We start from the raw sequence: 19,594 nt of genomic DNA, 5'->3' as shown, positions 1-19,594 counted from the left end.
GGCTCTTCTTGTCTTATCTTCTCTAGTTTCTTCAACTCTTGGGGCTCCTTCTCAAGAGACTTGTAACTATCTGGTCTTCAAATGTCCCTGTGTTCCTTTTAACTAAATAAAAAGTTCTTGTTTCTGAAGAAAGACCATGGGTATTGTCTAAATCTTTTAAGTGAATGAAATATGATATGTTTGTGGCAGTACATGAAGAGGAAGACAAATGCCTGTTGAGGTAGGGTATGAATCGAAGTTGGGATTACGGAGCATTTTAAACCTCATCTTTTCCCTGGTAAACCATTTAAGCTGGAAAAGAAAGAGCTTTCATTAAGGCAATTCACAACTAGAGTTGGTTGGCAAAACTTAGAGACAAGTAGAAATGAGCGGGCCTTGGCGCCCTTTCAGCTGCTTAGAGACTGAGGGAAGGAACAGACAGCTGCATTCTAAGCTCCAATCTGGCCACATTTAGCACTCCCTTTCTCTGCTGGGATCTACCTCTTCCCTCCGAGCTCCCACCATGCGTTCCTTCCTTTAGTCAGGACTTGAGGGAAGGGAGACAGTGCTTTCCCCATTGTCTGCGCACCCATGGCTACCACAACAGCTGCATGGCGGGAGAGGCAAGGCGATGGGGGAGGGTTGTGGTTTTGCCTGTTGTTTTGATCCAGGCCCATTCAGTCAACTTCCCTCTTATTAAACAGTGACAGTGAGATTGTCCTTAGGGTTTCTTAAACTTTTAGCTGACCTCTGAAAAATGAAGAGTACATGGTACCTGGTGTATCTGTTGTGTTTGTATTTTCAGAACATAGTTCTAATATGTGTCTTGAAATGCAGGTGAATTGTGGAACAATATCCAGGTAGTAAAATCAAACAAATCAACTCTACCCCTGTTTCTCCATCCTTTCTAACTGCTTCTAAGATCAAGTCATTGGAAAGGTCTTAAAAGGAGTAGTGTGTTTGGGGATTCCTGATTTTTGTCCTGACAATAAATACCATAGTTGTTCACCAAATTTGTAGTGCCCAATTATCTGGCCGCAGTTTTCTTATATGACATTGTTTTCCCTTTTTCTGTTCCCCAGAGAGAGAGACTTTTGGTACAGCAACACATGATTATCTATTATCCTCAATCTCTGAACTTCCCTGAACCCCTACATACTCAGTGGCCCCAATGCCTCTTCAATACATCAATCATAATTATTCCTTTCAAATGTAGCCCAAATCGTGTTTCTTCCATAGCGCCAGTCAACACTCCTTTAAACCTACTCTTTCTTTTGTTACTTTGGACCATATAGACCCAAGCAATTGTGTGTGTGTGTGTGTGTGTGTGCACACGCGTGTGTGTGAATTTTTTCTTCCCAAATAAATCGATAGATTTTGTGTGGTAAGCTCAATCGAAGTTTGCACTTGCTCTGGAAATGATCCAAAAGATTAAAGCAGTGAGGCAAATTCATTTATTCCACATTTTTGGGCTTCTAATGGGTGATTCAGCTGTGTCTAAGTAAGTTTTGCACATGTTAAAAACATTCACTGTAAAACACATAAATCAGAAAAAAAACCCATTTGTAATAGTTATATTTTTTGGATATGTCTAATTACTTTTTGGAAACTTAAAAAATATTAGCTTGAAATAAATGGATGGTACGATTAATTCAGGTAAAAAATGATGCAATAACAGAATAACAATATCAGTTAATTTACTTTTTATTTTGATACAAGGGTGATACAGACTTGTGCTTGTTTGCTGTTTAATTAGCTTGAGAGCACTGTATAATCAATTTAGTCCATGTCTGTGACAGCTTAAAATACATATTTTTTATAAGTGGGGAAAATATTAAGGATATGTTCAAGATGAACTGGAAATGCATTTAGATAGAAAAGTGGGAAGAATATTGAGATTCTGGGACTAGATAATTTATAGCAGTTTACTTCAAATAACAACATACTGTGCAAAAAAGTTTATTTCACTTCTCTTCCTAATTTTGCCAAAGTTTAAGTATATAGTATATGCTTTACAATAGCATTCTTTTGAATAAGAGAATTTGATAAAAATGATTAAAAACAAAGGAAATGATCTCTGTGAAAGATTAGCTCTTCACAATGAAATCAAAGTATATTATTTTAAAGTTACTTTGTATGATAAAGATTATTTTTTGTGTGCACCCTCACACCTCAGCATGCAGTGACTTAGGTAAGAATAAAGTCTTTTAGAAGCCATTTTGACAAAAGTCTCAATTTAAATGCTCCTTAGAGTGAAATGGGGAAACAGCATGACTTTCATGCTGGTTTAGGAGACACTCTACTGTAGAAAACTTTGTATCCATTCTGTGAACCTCAGGACCCGGGTATACACCCCTGGACGATTAGGCCGTGCACACTGGTATCCAAATGATGTCACACCAGCCAGGAACCACCTGTTGTTTTCTTGGCACATTAATGGTCCTCCTGAATCCCCCTGAAGAGGAAATTGCAAAAGAAAATTGTAGATGTGTTGTCAATTGGCATAAACATCTAAGGTTATTTTTAGCAAATCAATCCAAAACTAAAGATCAAAAATATGATTTAATTGCAAGTCATCTGTATATCTCTTCACCAACACTCTCTGTCAAGAATGAGAACTTTGGCTGCTCAGAAAGGACACAGAGAAACTATGACAACTAAAACATAATTTGTATGTAATTCTTCATGATGTACTTTTATAGCAAAATTTCCTTACTTTCATGATGGCATTTTAATAGGTACTAAGAAATTCTCTAAGGCACAACTAGAAGCATCCCAACCAAAATGCATATTAAAAGCTGATCATTTTATTAAGAGAAGTATGGTATGGTTTCACTCATGTGTGGAATTTAAGAAACAAAACAGATGAACATATGGGGAAAAAAAAAAGAGAGAGAGGCAAACCATAAAACAGACTCTTAACTACAGAGAAGAAACTGAGGGTTGCTGGAGGGGAGGTGGGTGGGGGGCTTAGATGGGTGTTGGGGATTAATGAGGGCACTTGTGATGAGCACTGGGCACTGATGAATCACTAGATTCTACCCTGAAACTAATATTACCCTATATGTTAACTAACTGGATTTTAAACAAAAAACAAAACAAAAAGAGGAGTGTTCTAAGAATTGGGAGAGGCTTTGCAGAAAAGACACTTATTCCACAATGTGTGTTTAGAGAAACTAAAAACACACATAAAGTTGATTTTGATTCTTTTGGGCAGTGTTAACTTTTTGTGAGTAGACAATCAGATTTGAAAAAATCTTTTTTTATTTTAATTTTTATTGTTATGTTAATCACCATACATTACATCATTAGTTTTTGATGTAGTGTTCCACGATTCATTGTGCGTAACACCCAGTGCTCCATGCAGAACATGCCCTCTTTAATACCCATCACCAGGCTAATCTTAACATTTCAGTGGCAATAGGCATGTCAGTGATATAATTTATGATAAGCACACATATTTTCATGGGAGATTTTAACTGATGAAGAATTATTTCATTTTTGAAAATATTAATTATAACAGATTCTGCTAGATTTAATTCCGTATATTTCATTTACACATGAGTATTTGTGTGTAATGAAAAGAACATAATGTAAACACATTGTACCATTACATCATGATGGCACTGACAAATATTTTTCTTACATTAACTGTGCAAAATTTTTAATCTTTTTTTATATATTTATGAAGGAATTTAAAGCCTTGTGTACTTTGGTTGCAATCACTGGTACGATAGAATATTTCAACCCAAGTTTGTGTTAAAAAATATCCTGACAGACTTTTTGCCTGATTCTTTATTATCTTTGGGACCATGTTTAAGGGGAAAAAATGTGATATATATAAAAGCACCTTTTCTTGCTTGGGTACAGAGGAACATAAATTGCACTGGCAACCATAGGTTACCTCTTTTCTAGATGTAACAAATATGTTTGAAGGCAGGGACTGTGATTTTTATTTCTGTATCCCAAACCCTTAGTTTATAATTTGGGTCCAGAAATATCTATGGAACAGTTAAAGATAAATACAGACTCAAAGTTAGAGATTATTAAAAATAAACCTCAACTGTTTGGGTATTTTGAAAAGGAGTCATTTGGTTTTCTTCATATTTTCTAAAATAATTCAATTTTTTAAAAAGACAAAAGAATCTAGACATTGATTCCATGAACAAGGATTTTAAATTGCCCAACATGCGCTGGGTCAGTTGCCGGTATTCAAACAATCCACTGGCAGGCTTGATGATCAACAGTTGGGTTGTCTGTGTGGTTGAGAGACCTATTATGTCTGGGACTGTCACTTCTCTCATCTAACTATACCATTTTAGTTGTTATGTAACTTTTTGCCTTAATTTGTTGATTTGTTCAAGGAAGCTATTTCCTTCTTCCACTATCTCAGAGGTATGTATGGACTTCAAAAATATGAGTGAATGTCCAGACCAGAAAGTATTAACCTAAAATTTATGTTGTCATGCCAGTGGTTTTATCATGCTAAAACACACATTGCTGGGCCCCAGGGTTAGAGTTGCTGACTCAGCAGGTCTATGCTGGGGCCTGAGAATTTGCATCTTGAACAGGTTCTCAAGTGCAGCTGATCTGCTGGACTGGAGGCCATGCTTGGAATACCACTGGGATAGAATAAGGCTCTGCATAGTTAGCAAAATGAGTTTGCTGTTTGTGTCATTTACTTCAATCTATACAGAGGGGACTTCTACAGCCACTGTGGGGCCTTAAAATCCAGACAACCGCCCCACTCATGCAAGGATTTGGTAAGCCAGAAGATACTTAAGAATGTATGAATGACTAATAAGGCCAATTCTTTGCCATTATGGGGGGGGGGAATAATGCTTCAAAGAGCTCATTCAAGTGATGTATCAATTGGAGCATATTCATAATTTTAAAGGTATTCTTATTTAATCAGTTAATCCTCTTGTATAACACAGTATTAAAGTTGAACAAAGAAGATCATGTGACCCTCTAGACTACTGATTACTCAATCACGATAACATATTACACAAGATATTGCCATGTGTGTGGACGTTCCTACTTGTGAATGAATAACATACTTAGACTCTCTAGAAATCAGAGCCAAACATAAGATTTCAGAGATCTGGCACAAGTGACTGGCTTAATGTAACTCTAATATCAGTAGCATCCATGATCATATTTTCTACTTAGTGCATGAGGCCCCTGCCACACAACCCCCATTAACTGTAATTGAAGTTGTACAGCTGATTTCCCACCTGAACAATAATTGTATAAATCTCCCTCTAAGTGGCAATATATCTTACCTTTAGCATGCTTTTCATTTTAAGAGGAACGTGTAAGATCCAGAGATAAATTTTAGGAAGAAAGCCATCCTATTTGTCTTGAATTTGCAAGTGTTCAACAAAGCAGAATAAATGTAAAACTAAGCTGAAAATTTAACATGATTTGAGACACTGACTTAACTCAAGGATACATATAAAGATTCATCTGCTTAAGTGTCTGTTAAAAAAAGTCTTGTATCAAGTCGAATTATGGTGACATAGGTGTTAATATATATAACAAGTTGTTTACACTTTAACAAAGTGAGAGATTTCCCCCTGGTATAAATTGCTGCATCCCCATTTGTAAATTATTCATTTGCTCAGTACTGCTATCAGGTTTAATTTAATCCCAGTAGATGTTAATGATCAACATCTTATTCATTTTCAAATACAGAAAACATACTAGAAAATTTTTTTCCAAAGACTCATAGTGAAAATTGTTAATATTTTGAGTGCTTACTGCCTTCTACATGTTACCTGATTTTTAAATCTCTCAATAAAACTTAAGTGACTTGCCCAAAGTCTCACCCGTAAGTATTTAGGCAAGGGCGAAATAAGTAGTCTGAGCCCAGAATCTATGCTTTCATGGATACTCTATGTTGCACCTAAAAATGAATAATAATTCTAAAATCTGGCAGAATTTACTTTTTATTTGTTGAGTGTATGTGGATTTCATGGCACTAATAGTTGGCTACCTTACTTCTAAGTGATAAGATGTTCTTGTCTTCAATGAGAGTAATTTGTGGGTAGGAGTTTCTCTGGTGGTCATGCAAGTCAAGAGCTATTGATACTTCCAATATATTGCAGTGTTGACATTCAGTGAGATCATGTTATTACATCTCTAAAATGGAATGTAAACGATAAGATGAAAATTCTCGTGTATGGGTTCCAGGTCCAGAGTTATGCCAGGCTGTTGAGTAAGTTCTAGTTTTTAACCCTCCTACAAGTGGTTAGCTGCAAACTTGTTCTAACCAGGGTATCCAGGTTGGTTTTATGCAGAAAATTATTTCTTGTCACTGGACCCCTGGCTCATACTCAAAACCAAGGTTGAAAACTGGAAGCCAGTAGGTGAAATTGGCCTTCCAACTTGCTTTTTGTGTGTTTGAAGTTTGCATAGGGTTTTAGAGAATTAGAACTAGATTTAGCTAAGGTGTGTACGCTCCAGGTCAACAGTGGGTCAGCACTACATAATTTACCTGACTCTCCCACGCACTCATATTTTGTGCCTCAGCTCTAAAGACATCTGATTTTAATATTTGTTCTTAAAAATGAGTTTTATTTCTTTTTTTTTTTAGATTTTACTTATTTATTTGACAGAGAGAGATAGCAAGAGAGGGAACACAAGCAGGGGGAGCGGGAGAGGGAGAAGCAGGCTTCCCGCTGAGCAGGGAGCCCGATGCAGGGCTCGATCCCAGGACCCTGGGATCATGACCTGAGCCGAAGGCAGATGCTTAATGACTAAGGCTCCCAGGCACCCCCAAAATGAGTTTTATTTCTAATGCTCACACTCACCCTAGGAATACTATGCAAGTAGGCCATAAATAAAAAACAAAGAGTCACAGTTTGGTAAAAGAAGAAATGAAGTTAAAACCCTGATGATTTCTTTACTCCCTAATCGTTGCAAAGCAATAAAATCATTATAGAGCAATGCTTTCTGGAGATGTAGGGCGAACAGTTTTACATACTTACCTGACAAGAATCTATTCCTCCTTCTTCATAGCCTGCACAGACCATATTTTCTGTAATGTTATATTCTGGCATCTGTTGTTGGCATTTCTCATTTGATAGAAGAGGAACATTGGCTTCTTGCAATATGTTTGCAGTAGGACCTGTTCAAAATGGTAATGCGGCCAGCCAGTCAGAAGGCATCAACATGCATCACTGAATGAGCCACCATCAGTCTTATTTATTTCAATAGTTCACTCTCATTATCGAGTACTGTGTGTATATATAATGAAACTAAATGCTAAACCTTAGTATTTTTAAAGCACATAATAAAACCCATCTGTGGATTTTGCCGAATGGGTAACAGTAAAGCACTTCTTTAGTTCCCAAGGGCTAACAGGAATGGTGGATTGGACTAGACAGGCTTTAGGCATTTGCAGTAATTTTAAATGGTTACAGTATTGCTCATGGGGGAAAAAAAAGCCCACCAACACAAAGAGTTTCATTTATGGAAATGAGCAACGACTCCAAAATCCAGGAGGCTTTTCATTTGGCACCTGAAGAGGTGCTCCCTGATAATGGCATTCAGCAACTTTGTGAGGCTCTGTGAATGAGCAGGTGCACACTGAACAGAAGACAAAGCTCAGCTGAACTATGCCCTGGTCTAAGGGCAATCAGCTTGTCATCCACACGCAGGTGAAGAGAAAGGAGCCATGTACTTCCACGCTTTTTACAAAATGACTCATCTACTGGAAGCATGATTCTCTGTTTACTCAAATACTAATCCCAAGAAGAACGTGAAGCAAGCAGGTGTCTAGTGACTCAGAAAAGGCACCTGATAAGCACTTTCTAATAATTAGCAATTCTATTTAGTTCCTCAAGAGAGGCAGAAAGTTGATGATAACTTAGTGCATACAACTGTGTTATTGCAACAATGTATGTGACATCATTTCCACCTAAGTTTAATCCACACACTAAACAGGAAACGTGTGTTTGTGTGTGTGTGTGTGTGTGTGCGTGTGTGTGTAGTTATGTACATGGACATGTGTGTATGTGTATAATTCATGTGCAAAGCAACGTATGTATGTGTGACTCAGTGCTGTGTTGGTTAATGTTTAATGCTGGTTTTCAAGAAAAAAAAATCCCCAATATGTATCATTTGCCTGATGTAAACACTCCAACCAGGGCAATTTCAAGGTACCAGCATGACAGTGAACAGGAGGTGGGAGATGTGCACAAAAAGCGATTTCCAACTGGAGTCAGATGACTTTGAAAGTTTGACATTGGACTTTATGAAGTGAAGATGAAGGAGGGAATTCAGCATCTCACTGTTATTCATTCTATGAAGATTGAGGATAGGCTGGTAGACTTTAGTTTTTATTATAAACTATGATAAAATCAAAGCCCATTTTGCTGCTCATTCAGGAATAAAAAAGACTGGATGGGCATATGATAAAACTCTTTGGTAAAGAAAAATTTGAGCTCTTATGTTCTTATATTTAATATTTATTTGTTATTATATTTAATATTTATTTGTCCACATGAATTGCCATAAGGATAATTGAGAATACACACATAAAAACATACATAAAATGTCAGTAGAGTTATTTTAAGTTTACTAATTGCTATAATTTAATCGACTAATATCACTTCTTTTCTTCCTAGTAAACAATATGTTCATGGTTTTCTTAGCTAATTAGGATAATATACTCAAAAGGGGGGGAACTGGGTTTTATACAGTTAAGTAGCTAGAAATAATAAGACAAAGTTCATAAAATTCATTAAAATTTCCATCACCCAGGAAGTATTTAAACATGATCTGACCATTTATTCCTAAATGAAATTGATCTCAGATACAGATTTTCCTTGGCTCCATACCACTCTTAAAGACCCTTCTTAAGTCAATTAAATGCATATCTTTAGTAACAATAAGTAAATGTGAGCCAAGTTTACTCAGCTCTTAGAAGAAATACCCATTTCCTATGGAATAAAGAGTCTTAAATTTTGTTAGGGGATAATTTGTTTTTGAAGAGTCTACATTGTGGCCATAAATATCTTTTAGTTTGAAGTCTGATAGAGAAAATATCTATCTAGGAATCATTTTTACTCTTTAGATTTCAAATTTAATAAATCATGACATCTTTCAAGTGGAGGAAATAAAAGAAGAGACAGCTTTTGACTTCAATACACTTTAGGGACAGCAGACATGAGGCATTTCAGCGACATAATGCAATTGCTATGGAGAACCTCTGTTGAAATCATCAGGCAAAGATTTGACTTAGAACGTCATCCTTTCTTTTACGAGGAAGAAGGGCATTTTAACTGTGAATGCTTTGCTTTTGGTAGCTGCACCTCTCCACAAGATTCTGTGGCTTTTCATCCTATACAGTTAGGATTTTTAAATATCTTGGCCATGGTCTGTTGCGACTCCAGAGGCTGAGTTCTCCCACCAGACTATCTAGTGCCTTTCCTTTTTGCTTAATTTTTAGTGGGTAGTCAAAATACTGCCCTAGAGGGAATAACTCCCATTAGGAATTCTGAAGCCAAAGTGCCTTGTAGTTACATTTAGAGAGAACGAAGTACTAGAATTTTGTAAAAAATTATGTTCTATTAGTTTTAATATGCATCTTTTCTGTGTTTGGAAAACATCCTACTAAATAATGCCAATGAGTCAGTTTATAGTCTTTAGTGTAAGATTTGTGCCACATCTGAGTAGGCTGACTCAGCATGTTGATTTATTTATTTATTAAATATTTTATTTATTTATTTGACAGAAAGAGAGCAAGAGCAGGAACACAGTAGAGGGAGTGGGAGAGGGTGAAGCAGACTCCCGCCCAGCAGGGAGCCCTAGAGGACTGAGCCACCCAGGCACCCCATAGCATGTTGATGTTAAAAGGAAGTCCCTTCTCATTTTTTAGGGAATGGGAGTGTGAGGCTTTTTGTGATAAATAAAGATAGTTTTATTGATTTGGAAAATGTAACAGGTAATAATTTGGCTTTTGACCAGACTTTATCCAGGTGCTTTAAAAAAATAAATTTTGTAACCTTTATAATATTCATTTAAATAGACATATCTTTTCTCTTTATCAGAGTATTTATGATACTAAGATTAGGTACTAAGTTTGGGGGATGCTTGGACTGTCCTCAAATAAGGATTATAGTTTTATAATGTGCTCTATACAATCTGGAATTTTAAAAACTATACAAATACATAGCATATGAACATAATAAGCCAGACAGTGTTTTAAGAGCTATTGCAAAAGATGTTGAAAATATTCACAAGATAGTGCAATGGCATCCTTCACACAGGTAGGCATTTTCTTTTTGTTGAGTCTGATGATTTACCTTGATGTATAATCCTCCCCCAGCCAGCAATGGAACAAATTCTTCCTGGAGGAAAAGCTTGATTTTCTTCTGGTAAACAAATAGGTTGTATATAATCTGGAAAAATGAAACACACACAGACAAACATACATTTCTAATAAGTTTTAAAAATCAATTATTTTCAACATTTTATCTAAAAAATTTGTATTTTTGTTTTATGCTGCTTGAACATTTTTTAGACATCAGTCTTAGGGGAAAGAAGCATCTCAGGGTGGCATTCTTTGACAGTGGACTAGGTATCCACTGCTCCCACTATTTGGGAGCTTTTTCTACATTGTCTCCTAATTTGTCTTTAAGAATGTAACCAATGTCTTAGTTCTAGAGTTGATCATTTATATTTGATTTTAAGTAATCATGCTACTTACAGTGTCAGCTCTGTGAAAATCTTGGGATGGCTGTTCTTTAGGACCAATTAAGAGAACTTGGACAAATGTTCTGAGGCTTAAGCACCTTGATGAAGATAATTGAATATGTTTTGCTCTATTCCCCAATTCCATTTAAATTATAATGATTTCTATAACAAATTATCCAACTCTTATGGACTATTAATTCATTGGTACTGATAATATTTCAAATCTAATTTTGAATTGATTTGGCCAGATAAGATGACAAAAACTGATTTCTTTTACCTGTGTAATTCACTTTAAAGTCAAGATGCATCATGGCGATGTCACTGTCCTTTGTCCGTTTATTGTAATGTGGGTTTATGACAATTTGATCTATCAACCGAGTTACTATTTGAGGAGAAGTCAGATTCGATGTCATATGAAGGCCTAGGATTGCTTTCCACTTAGATGGCTCTAAATTTCTCCTGAAGATTATGAAAAAGACGTATAAGAAACCCTCCATCCACCATAGTTACTTTCTAAAGATGCTGCTCATATAGTAGGTATTTGAGAACTATGTGTGCCCATCCCAAAATATTCTTGAATTTCTCTGAATGATTCTTCTTTAAAAACATTTCCTTTAATTTTTTATTCTTCTGGTCAGATCATAGAAAGAGCCTTAATTAGTGCTCATTTCTATCACTCCTCTTAGATCATCTCTTGATCTTTAGTTCTAGATTATGGTTCTCAACTTTGGTTTCACATTAGAATCACCTGGAGTTCTTTCAAATAACACTGTTACCTGCTCCCCCTTCTCTATCTCTGATTGAATGAGTCTGGAATGGGGAGAAGGAACTTCAAAAATATATGTTATTTTTAAATTAAATCTCCCAAGTTTATCCTAACGTATGGCCAAGTTAGAGAACCACTGCCATAGATCCCATTCCACTGTGGGGATGGCACCTTGGTCCAGGGTTTCTGCAGGTAACCCCAGTTAGCAGGAAGGAGGTTCAGGAGCATTCTCCTGTTTAGGTGGTCACTGAATTTACACAAAGTTAAGACAAGCAATAAAACCTATTATGATGTTTACAATCTAACATACAAACTCGAGTAATTTTCATACCCAGTAAACTCGAATAATTTTCCACACATAATGCTGGCCCTTGATAATGAATTGGTAAAGGATAACATTTGCGTGATAGGCAGATTAAATGACAGCTTGAAAGTGTGCAGGGACTTCTAACTGTGCTTTTGGCCTGCAACATCTTCACACCAAGAAACTCCTAGTGAACCCAGGGAATTAAGCCAATTAAGCCATATTCACAATGCAGTCAAAATTCAATAACTGCTATTTTAGAAGAGCTAGCGATTTAATTCTTAATAGTTACAAATGCCCCGTTTAATGTGGTCTTTCAACTGTTAGAATCCAAGTCACCTACAAATATACAAAGGGCATGAAGTTATTTCAAGTCCATTTGTTTATCTTTTTACCTATCCATTACTTTGTTGAAATTAAACAAAGGATTGTGTTTGATCAAGTTGCCGGCATCAGTAAAGCCAATGAATGCCCAAACATCCAGGAGACATCCACCGATAACCACACTGCATTAAAATCGGACGAAACTTACTGACATGCTTTATAGAATAGAATAACACCCATTTATGGAGAACCTATTTTGTGCCAAGGGCAGTGCTATGTACTTTGCATCAACTCTTTTCATTTTTGCCACCGTGCTATGGATTTTACATTGAGAACAAACTGGGTGCTGATGATTTAAATGGTGGGGCAGAGACTTGAACTGGGACTGTCTGACTTCAGAGGCTGTACTTGCACCAGCACACTGGGGTGCTTCCAGTGGCTCTGGGCAGTGTTCTGTGGGCAGGGTCACAAACATGAAGGGAGGGTTGGGAGGAGAGACATGCTCTGTTTTATCTGGATTATCTGGGCGCAGGAAGGGGAGGATGTCTCTGCTCCTAGTTGTTGGTGGTAGCTCTTCCAATGCCCAGATGTTGGGCCAGGAGGGTATTATGGTGCTGTGAAGGCTCTGTTTGCTTATCAGGAGGCCTTTTCACTTTCCCCTTTCCAGGTCAGAGGAATCAGTACTTCAGCCAAGCTGGACACACTGATAATTTCAGACATTCTGACTGCACCCACTCCCACTGTGCCCTGGGACTCCCCTGCCCACACTGGCCTACTCCAAGAGAGGGGATAGAATGAAATCTCTTTCCTGGTGTCCCATCTCTGAATTTCTTTCCATATCACACATTTAAGTATGTTTCCTAAAGCTCAGCTGGTCACGGTTGTCACTTTACTAGCTAGCATACCTGTATGGCTGACAGGTAACAGGGAGTTACTCTTTTGTTTTTATTGTATTTTTTTTAAACACTTAATATATAGTAACTCGATATTTGCAAAAAATTAATTTTACAATTACCACACCATGTTTCTTAATTTGCATTTAATTATATTTATTTATACACATTATATTTTGTATTATAATTATATTTTATGTAACCAAGGCATTATGTTAATATTCATATTATAAATAATATTAATTACATTAATGGTATAAAATTTGCTCAAAAGGAGTATGAGCCCATTATAGAGGTTCTATTTTGAAGTTAAGAGAGTGCATTTTTTAAAAAAATGATAGGATTGTCTTCTTAAATGCTTTCTACATATTTTATCTTCAGGAAAACACATGAAAATTCAGCGAGATATATGCAGTTATTTAGTATAGATTTAACTCAATGACAAAATAATGCAGTTCAGGGGCGCCTGGGTGGCTCAGTTGGCTGAGTGTCAGACTCTTGGTTTCAGCTCAGGTCTTGATCTCAGGGTTCTGGGATGGAGCCCCAGCAGGGCTCTGTGCTCAGTGGGGGAGTCCGCTTGGGATTCTTTCTCTCACTCCCTCTCTCTCTCTGCCCCTCCTCCTGCTCACACACTCTCTAAATAAATAAATAAATAAAATCTTTAAAAAATTGCAATTAAGAAAAAATAATGCAGTTTAGTAGCTAACCTTCCAAATACTTATGTCTTTTGTAAGTACTGTACTCCTTCTGAGAACAATAAATATTAGTTACTGATATGAGAGAGCTTATAGGCAGCATGAAGTTTAGTAATCACCATTTCATCTTATTATTTTAAGGTTTGGAGTAGAAAACCAATCCATGAACCATGGACTGTGAAAATTAAACATACATGCTTCAAGCTACTGGTCTAATTAAATACAAGTTACAACAATATTAATCTGACACATTCTTAATGAGTTCCAAAGTTGTTATAGTGCTACATGTTTTTCTTTCTCCTGCATCTGTAAGCCGTACATTAGGAAGGAGATATTCCTCCAACATGTATCAACTGCATTTCTCTCTCAAGTCCTGCTCCACATAACTTTTCGTGTCTATGTGCTTAGCTTCCCCACCACAAGCCCACATTAGCACAAGCACCACTCGAATGACCACATTCTACTGCAATCTTAGTGTCTTCTTTCAGAAGAAAAACTTGATAATATAGAAGTTCTGGCCTGTGGTACTCAGTTTTACGAATCACCTGAAGAATTTGCTAAAAATTCGGATTCCTAATTACCACCTCCAGGGAAGGTTGGAGTGGGACCCAAGAATCTGCACTTCGTAATTACTGTTGGGATATTGAGTAATACAGAATCCTCCCTGGCTTTCCCATTCATCAAAAGCCAAGGGACAGGAGAAGAAAGCCTTCAGAAAAATCAGTGCAGATGAGGAGGGGATACTTATTATGTTTAAAAAATATATTTGTCTCAAAACATCTACACTCTAGTAAAACAGGAAAAGCTATAGGATGGAAGACAGATGGGGATGGAAACAGGAGATAGGTCCACTGGATAGGCAAGCCCCAATCCAGCACAGGCTGCAGATGGCAGAAGTAGGCTACCTTGAGGTAAGGGAGGTTGGCTGAATTTCTGCTGCATTTCACCTGTGCCTGCCCTGTTAAACAAAATGTTTTTCTTAGTAGCAAGAGAAAGAATGGCATAAGTTGGGAGGCAACAGAAAGACATGTATTCCTGACTTCTATAACCTCAAAGACTAGCACAATTCGTGGTGCACAATAGGTGCTCCTTAGATGTTGCACCAGAAGGGAGGGACTAGTGCTCTACCGCTCTAGGTTGCTATGTGCTCATGTGTAAAAAAGTCCCTACTCAGAGTATGCGGATGTTCATTTGTAAATGGGATTTTCATGGTGGTAAAAAGTAAATATGGTAAGAAAGTTATGATGAGCTGCACACTATGCTGAAAGGAAGAAAAATCAGTGGGAACTCGTAACTCTACATTGAAAAATTTTTCTGTTCTACCATTAACAAAGATGGTACTTTATAGTCCAGTCTGTCCACTGCCAACCCCAATGTTTACCCCCAGCACAGCGTGTTAGGTCTCTCTTATTATTCTCCACTGAACGGAAAAAGGATTCCTATGAGGATAACCAGTTCCATTTTTTAAGGCACATAAAAATTAGAATGCCTCTGAAATGTGGTGTTGTTAAAGAGTAAGAAATTTTTCAAGAATAGAGCCCAAATGTCCATTGACTAATGGATGGATAAAGATGTGAGCTACACACACACACACACACACACACACACACACACACACACACACACACAGGAATGTTACCCATAAAAAAAGAATGAAATCTTGCCATTTCCAATGACATGGATGGATCTAGAGGGGATAATGCTAAGTGAAATAAGGGTCAGTCAGAGAAAGACAAATACCATATGAGTTCACTCATATGTGGAATTTAAGAAACAAAACAGATGAACATGGGTGGGGGGAAAAAGAGAGGTAAACCAGGAAACAGACTCAACTACAGAGCACAAACTGAGGGTTGCTGGAGAGAAGGTGGGCAGGGGGGATGGATTAATGGGTGATGGGGATGAAGGAGGGCACTTGTGATGGGCACTGTTGTATGTAAGTGAAGAATACTAAATTCTACACCTGAAACTAATATTACACTCTATGTTAACTAACTAGAATTTAGATAAAAACTTGAAAGAAAAAGGAAAGTTTTCCAGACTATTAGGGGTAATTTTAAAAGAACAAAGGAGCTAGATTAAATGGGATAATACTGGCCAATTTTAACAATTTAATTATCATATAATAATCATAATAATTATCCTAGTTAATAAAATAAATTGTTAATGAAGGGCCATGAGTCCATAATGAAACTCAAAAGAGAAAAATTAAGGTGTATAAAAGGCGGCTCTATTGTAAAAGAAAAAGGGTGAATAGTGAGGATATGTTTAACTGTTATTCTTTTTATTAATAAGGACAAGAGTTTCACACATAAGGGTATTTTTAGTTCAACTACTAAGTAGAAACCTGTTTTTAAACTAGAGGTATGCCTTTATTTGTTTAAGTGGTAGAAAACGAAGTACAGGGAACAAGGAGTAAGCGAAATAATCCTCAGCATCATTTGATCTGGCGGGTTATGTCTACAAACTTCAGGAATAATTTTTGAATGCCTTTCTTCACTTGACTTCCAGGACTCTCCAAGTACTTGTGACCTTCCTTTCATTCATTCTCTGCTTTTCCTATCTTTCCCCCCAGCTCTTTTTTTCCTCTCAAAATCCAAATACTGGAATACTCCTGAGTTCTGCTTTTTGCTTTCTTCTCTTCTCCATTTACACTACCCCCCCCCAGATGATCCTATCCAATGCCATGACTTCAAATACCAGCAATATGTGCAAAATTTCCAAATTTGTATTTCAATAATTGACTTCTCCTCTGAACTCACATGCCCTATGCCAATTGGCAGTACCATTTGGATTTTATCAGGAAGTCCTAAGTTCAGTATAAAAAACTCAGAACTCTTATTCTCTTTGCAATCCTGTTTCTTCTCATTATCCTCATTTCAGTAAATGATATCAACACACACCACACACACCCTGTTTGCTCAAGCCCTAACCCTTGACTCTGCCTTTGCCCTTTCTCTTCATCTGTCTGTAACTCTATCCACCTGAAGTTACTCATGAATGAGATCCAGCCATTTGTCTAGCTTCCTCAGCCACAATCCTAGGGCCATCATTGTTTCTTTCTAACTGGTCTCCCTGGTTTCACTATTGCTCCTCCCAGCAGATTCCTCTCCAGATGATGTCACTCTTTGCCTTCTATATGGCCTCTCAGCTCATTTATCATGGCCTCCTTAGTCCTCACCAGGGCCTAGGATCTGGTCCTGCCTACATCTCCACTCTTATTCCTTCCTATTTGCCAACCCTTCCTGGCCAGCTGCAACAGCAGGCTTCTTGAGGTTTCTGGAACAGGCTCCTACCCCAGAACATTTGAGTTGATATTACCTCCCAGAAACTTGTGTTAAGTTTCTCCCTCATCTCTTTAGTTCTTCCTTCAATTTTCTTACGTTGTGAAGCTTTCTCTAAATACTGTATCCAAATACAGCCTCCCGCTCCCATCATTTGCTTTCTGCTTATGCCACTTTTATCTTCCTTTATTGCACTTATCATTCCCTAAAATAAAATATTTATTTGAAAGTTCTTCTAGGGCAAGGACTTTGTTTGTCTGTAGAGTACCATCTTCCCCAAAACTTAGAACAACACTTATTCTAATCTATTCTAGTCCAATAATGTGATTCAAGATGATGAACTAGTTCTCAAAGTAGAGATAACTTGGGCAAGGAATTTGTTGCTCTGTAGAGTACCATCTTCCCCAAAATGTAGAACAACACTTGTTCTAATCTATTCTAGTCCAATAATGTGATTCAAGATGATGAACTAGTTCTCAAAGTAGAGATAACTTCAGAGATCTGGCACTGAGCTTCTAGGAAATACTGGAACTTCTGGGTGGAATTACAACTATAATGAGATATTTTCTAATAAGAAATATGTTATTAAAGTGCTTTGCCAGAGGCAGGGGTGGTGTGTGTGTGTGTGTGTGTGTAATTGGTAAAGGGAGTAAAAACTAAAATAAAACTAAAAAAAAAAAAAAACCCAAACAAAAAACAAGTGACAAAAAAAGAAAAATACATTATTAAAAATAGTGCTAAAAGAATAGCATCAAGAAAATAGGCTACATAAGATGGGCCAAGGGAGTCTTTACAAATACATAATTTTAAGGGAGAGACATCAGATTGGAAATTGATAAAACCTATGAGAAAGGGATGAGTCTAAAAAGTCCTAGTGATACAAGAAGAGAATTTTAACTATCAAAGAGATGACTAGCAGCTCAAACTTGAAATATCTTAAAAAAGTACCCAAGACCTACCCTATAACCAAAAACCAGTAAGTCACTAACCTAATCTTGAAATCTCTACTGGCCTAAGAAAATGCACTTCTTTTTCATTTGCAAAAATTACTATTATCTTGAAAAGGTATTATAGTATTTCTGCAACCTGAAGGAGATAATATATTGAACCTCTTACAGCCATCATCAAATAGGCAGATAAATAGAGAAATGAATTAAACCTATGATGTTTATATATTAGGGTAAGTTTAAGTAGAAATGAAATAATTTTCTAGGTACTATGCTTGTATATGTTCTGTGTTCTAGTCCTATTTAAGGTGTTTGAGGCATTCAAAAGAATCCAAATTTTAAGTTGTAATAGAAGAATCAATTAAGTTATGTTATTTTATAGTCAATTCTTAGCTATTTAAAAAGTTTGCTTCAAAGCTTTATTAGCTATTAGCTATTAGTTTAATTAATTTAATGCTAAAGTGTAAATAGTAGGGACACCTGGGTGTCTCAGTTGTTAAGCATCTGTCTTTGGCTCAGGTCATGATCCCAGGGTCCTGGGATGGAGTCCCACATCGGGCTCCCTGCTCGGCGGGAAGCCTGCTTCTCCCTCTCTCACTCCCCCTGTTTGTGTTCCCTCACTGTGTCTCTCTCTGTCAAATAAATAAATAAAATCTTAAAAAAAGTGTAAATAGTAGTATGTATTTCTTGCCATACCCACAAGCACCTCATATATGAAATAATCTATTTCAGGAATATTGACACCTGTTTCAAGGAATTATTTCAATAAGGAATGAGATACATGTATTTCGTCTTCTCTAAAGAGCTAAATTAAAGAATAGAAGACTGACAAGAGGCCTCTCTATGGATCATTTCAACATCAGTGTATGTCTATATAATAGATGTGATCCAGACTGTAAATCTATATATACCTGCCCACCCAAGAGGCTGAATAGTGGTTGCTTCTGGAAGCAGGGATGATGACTGACTGGGAAGGCGGGATAAGAGAATTTTGCATGTGATGGAAATGTTTCATGTCCTGATAGGAGTGTGGGTTACACAGGTGCATGCATTTTCAAAACCCATCCAATCGTGCACTTAAGATTATGCATTTGTTCTATGTCAGTGGGAAAAAGTGAAAAACAAATATTAAACTCTATATGGTAAGTTTGCTGTACCGTGGTAGGGTTAGCAATTCTCAAACTACTTGTTTTGTGGATCCATACATATTTTGTGGATTTTAGGAACAGGTTTCTCATTATTGGAGATAAGTGTTGCAAATAGGGAAGGAGAAAAGACTAGAACGTACCCTGTGGCAATCTATTTTAATTGGAGTTGTCCTTTTGAGTTCATATTTGTAGGTTTGGAGCTATATCTATTGAGAGGGTCTAGGAGTAGGACATATTGGCAACAGCAAGGAGCACGCAAGATTGTGTTTTTTAAAATGTAGAAGAAACTAAAATTAGCTAAATGAAGTTGGGGTCTCTTATAGAAAGCTTGATTTGAGGACTAGGGTGGACAAAGCACAAGATGAAACTGGAACATCTTATTTTGCAGAAAGTAAAGAAGTTCTCAAAGAATGGAGATATATCAAGACCAACAAGGGGGCAAGCTTAAAGGGTTTCACCAAATAGGAGGACTTTCTATAAAATAATTTGCTGTATTTAAAAATATCAAAGACAAGAAAGACAGAAAGATAGAAAGCCTATTCCAGATTAA

At 36.9% G+C, this 19,594-nt stretch overlaps 1 protein-coding gene across 1 annotated transcript in view; it reads right to left on the bottom strand.

Moving 5' to 3' along the window:
• Positions 1 to 2,278: 2,278 nt before the first annotated feature.
• Positions 2,279 to 19,594, bottom strand: part of TMPRSS15 (transmembrane serine protease 15) — a 112,394-nt gene continuing 95,078 nt past the window's right edge. Inside the window, exons 23-26 of the mRNA XM_028114726.1 lie at positions 10,961 to 11,142; positions 10,293 to 10,388; positions 6,972 to 7,111; positions 2,279 to 2,434 (exon numbers count right to left, since the gene is read on the bottom strand). Coding sequence (XP_027970527.1) covers positions 2,279 to 2,434; positions 6,972 to 7,111; positions 10,293 to 10,388; positions 10,961 to 11,142 — 574 coding nt within the window. The remainder of the gene's footprint in view (positions 2,435 to 6,971; positions 7,112 to 10,292; positions 10,389 to 10,960; positions 11,143 to 19,594) is intronic.

The sequence above is a fragment of the Eumetopias jubatus genome, unplaced genomic scaffold (genome assembly GCF_037043125.1).
Source record: "Eumetopias jubatus isolate StellerSeaLion01/CBP00866 unplaced genomic scaffold, mEumJub1_p1.0 scaffold_1, whole genome shotgun sequence".
Taxonomy (NCBI): domain Eukaryota; kingdom Metazoa; phylum Chordata; class Mammalia; order Carnivora; family Otariidae; genus Eumetopias; species Eumetopias jubatus.
The sequence above is the reverse complement of the archived record's forward strand: the minus strand, read 5'-3'. Positions and strand labels throughout refer to the sequence as shown.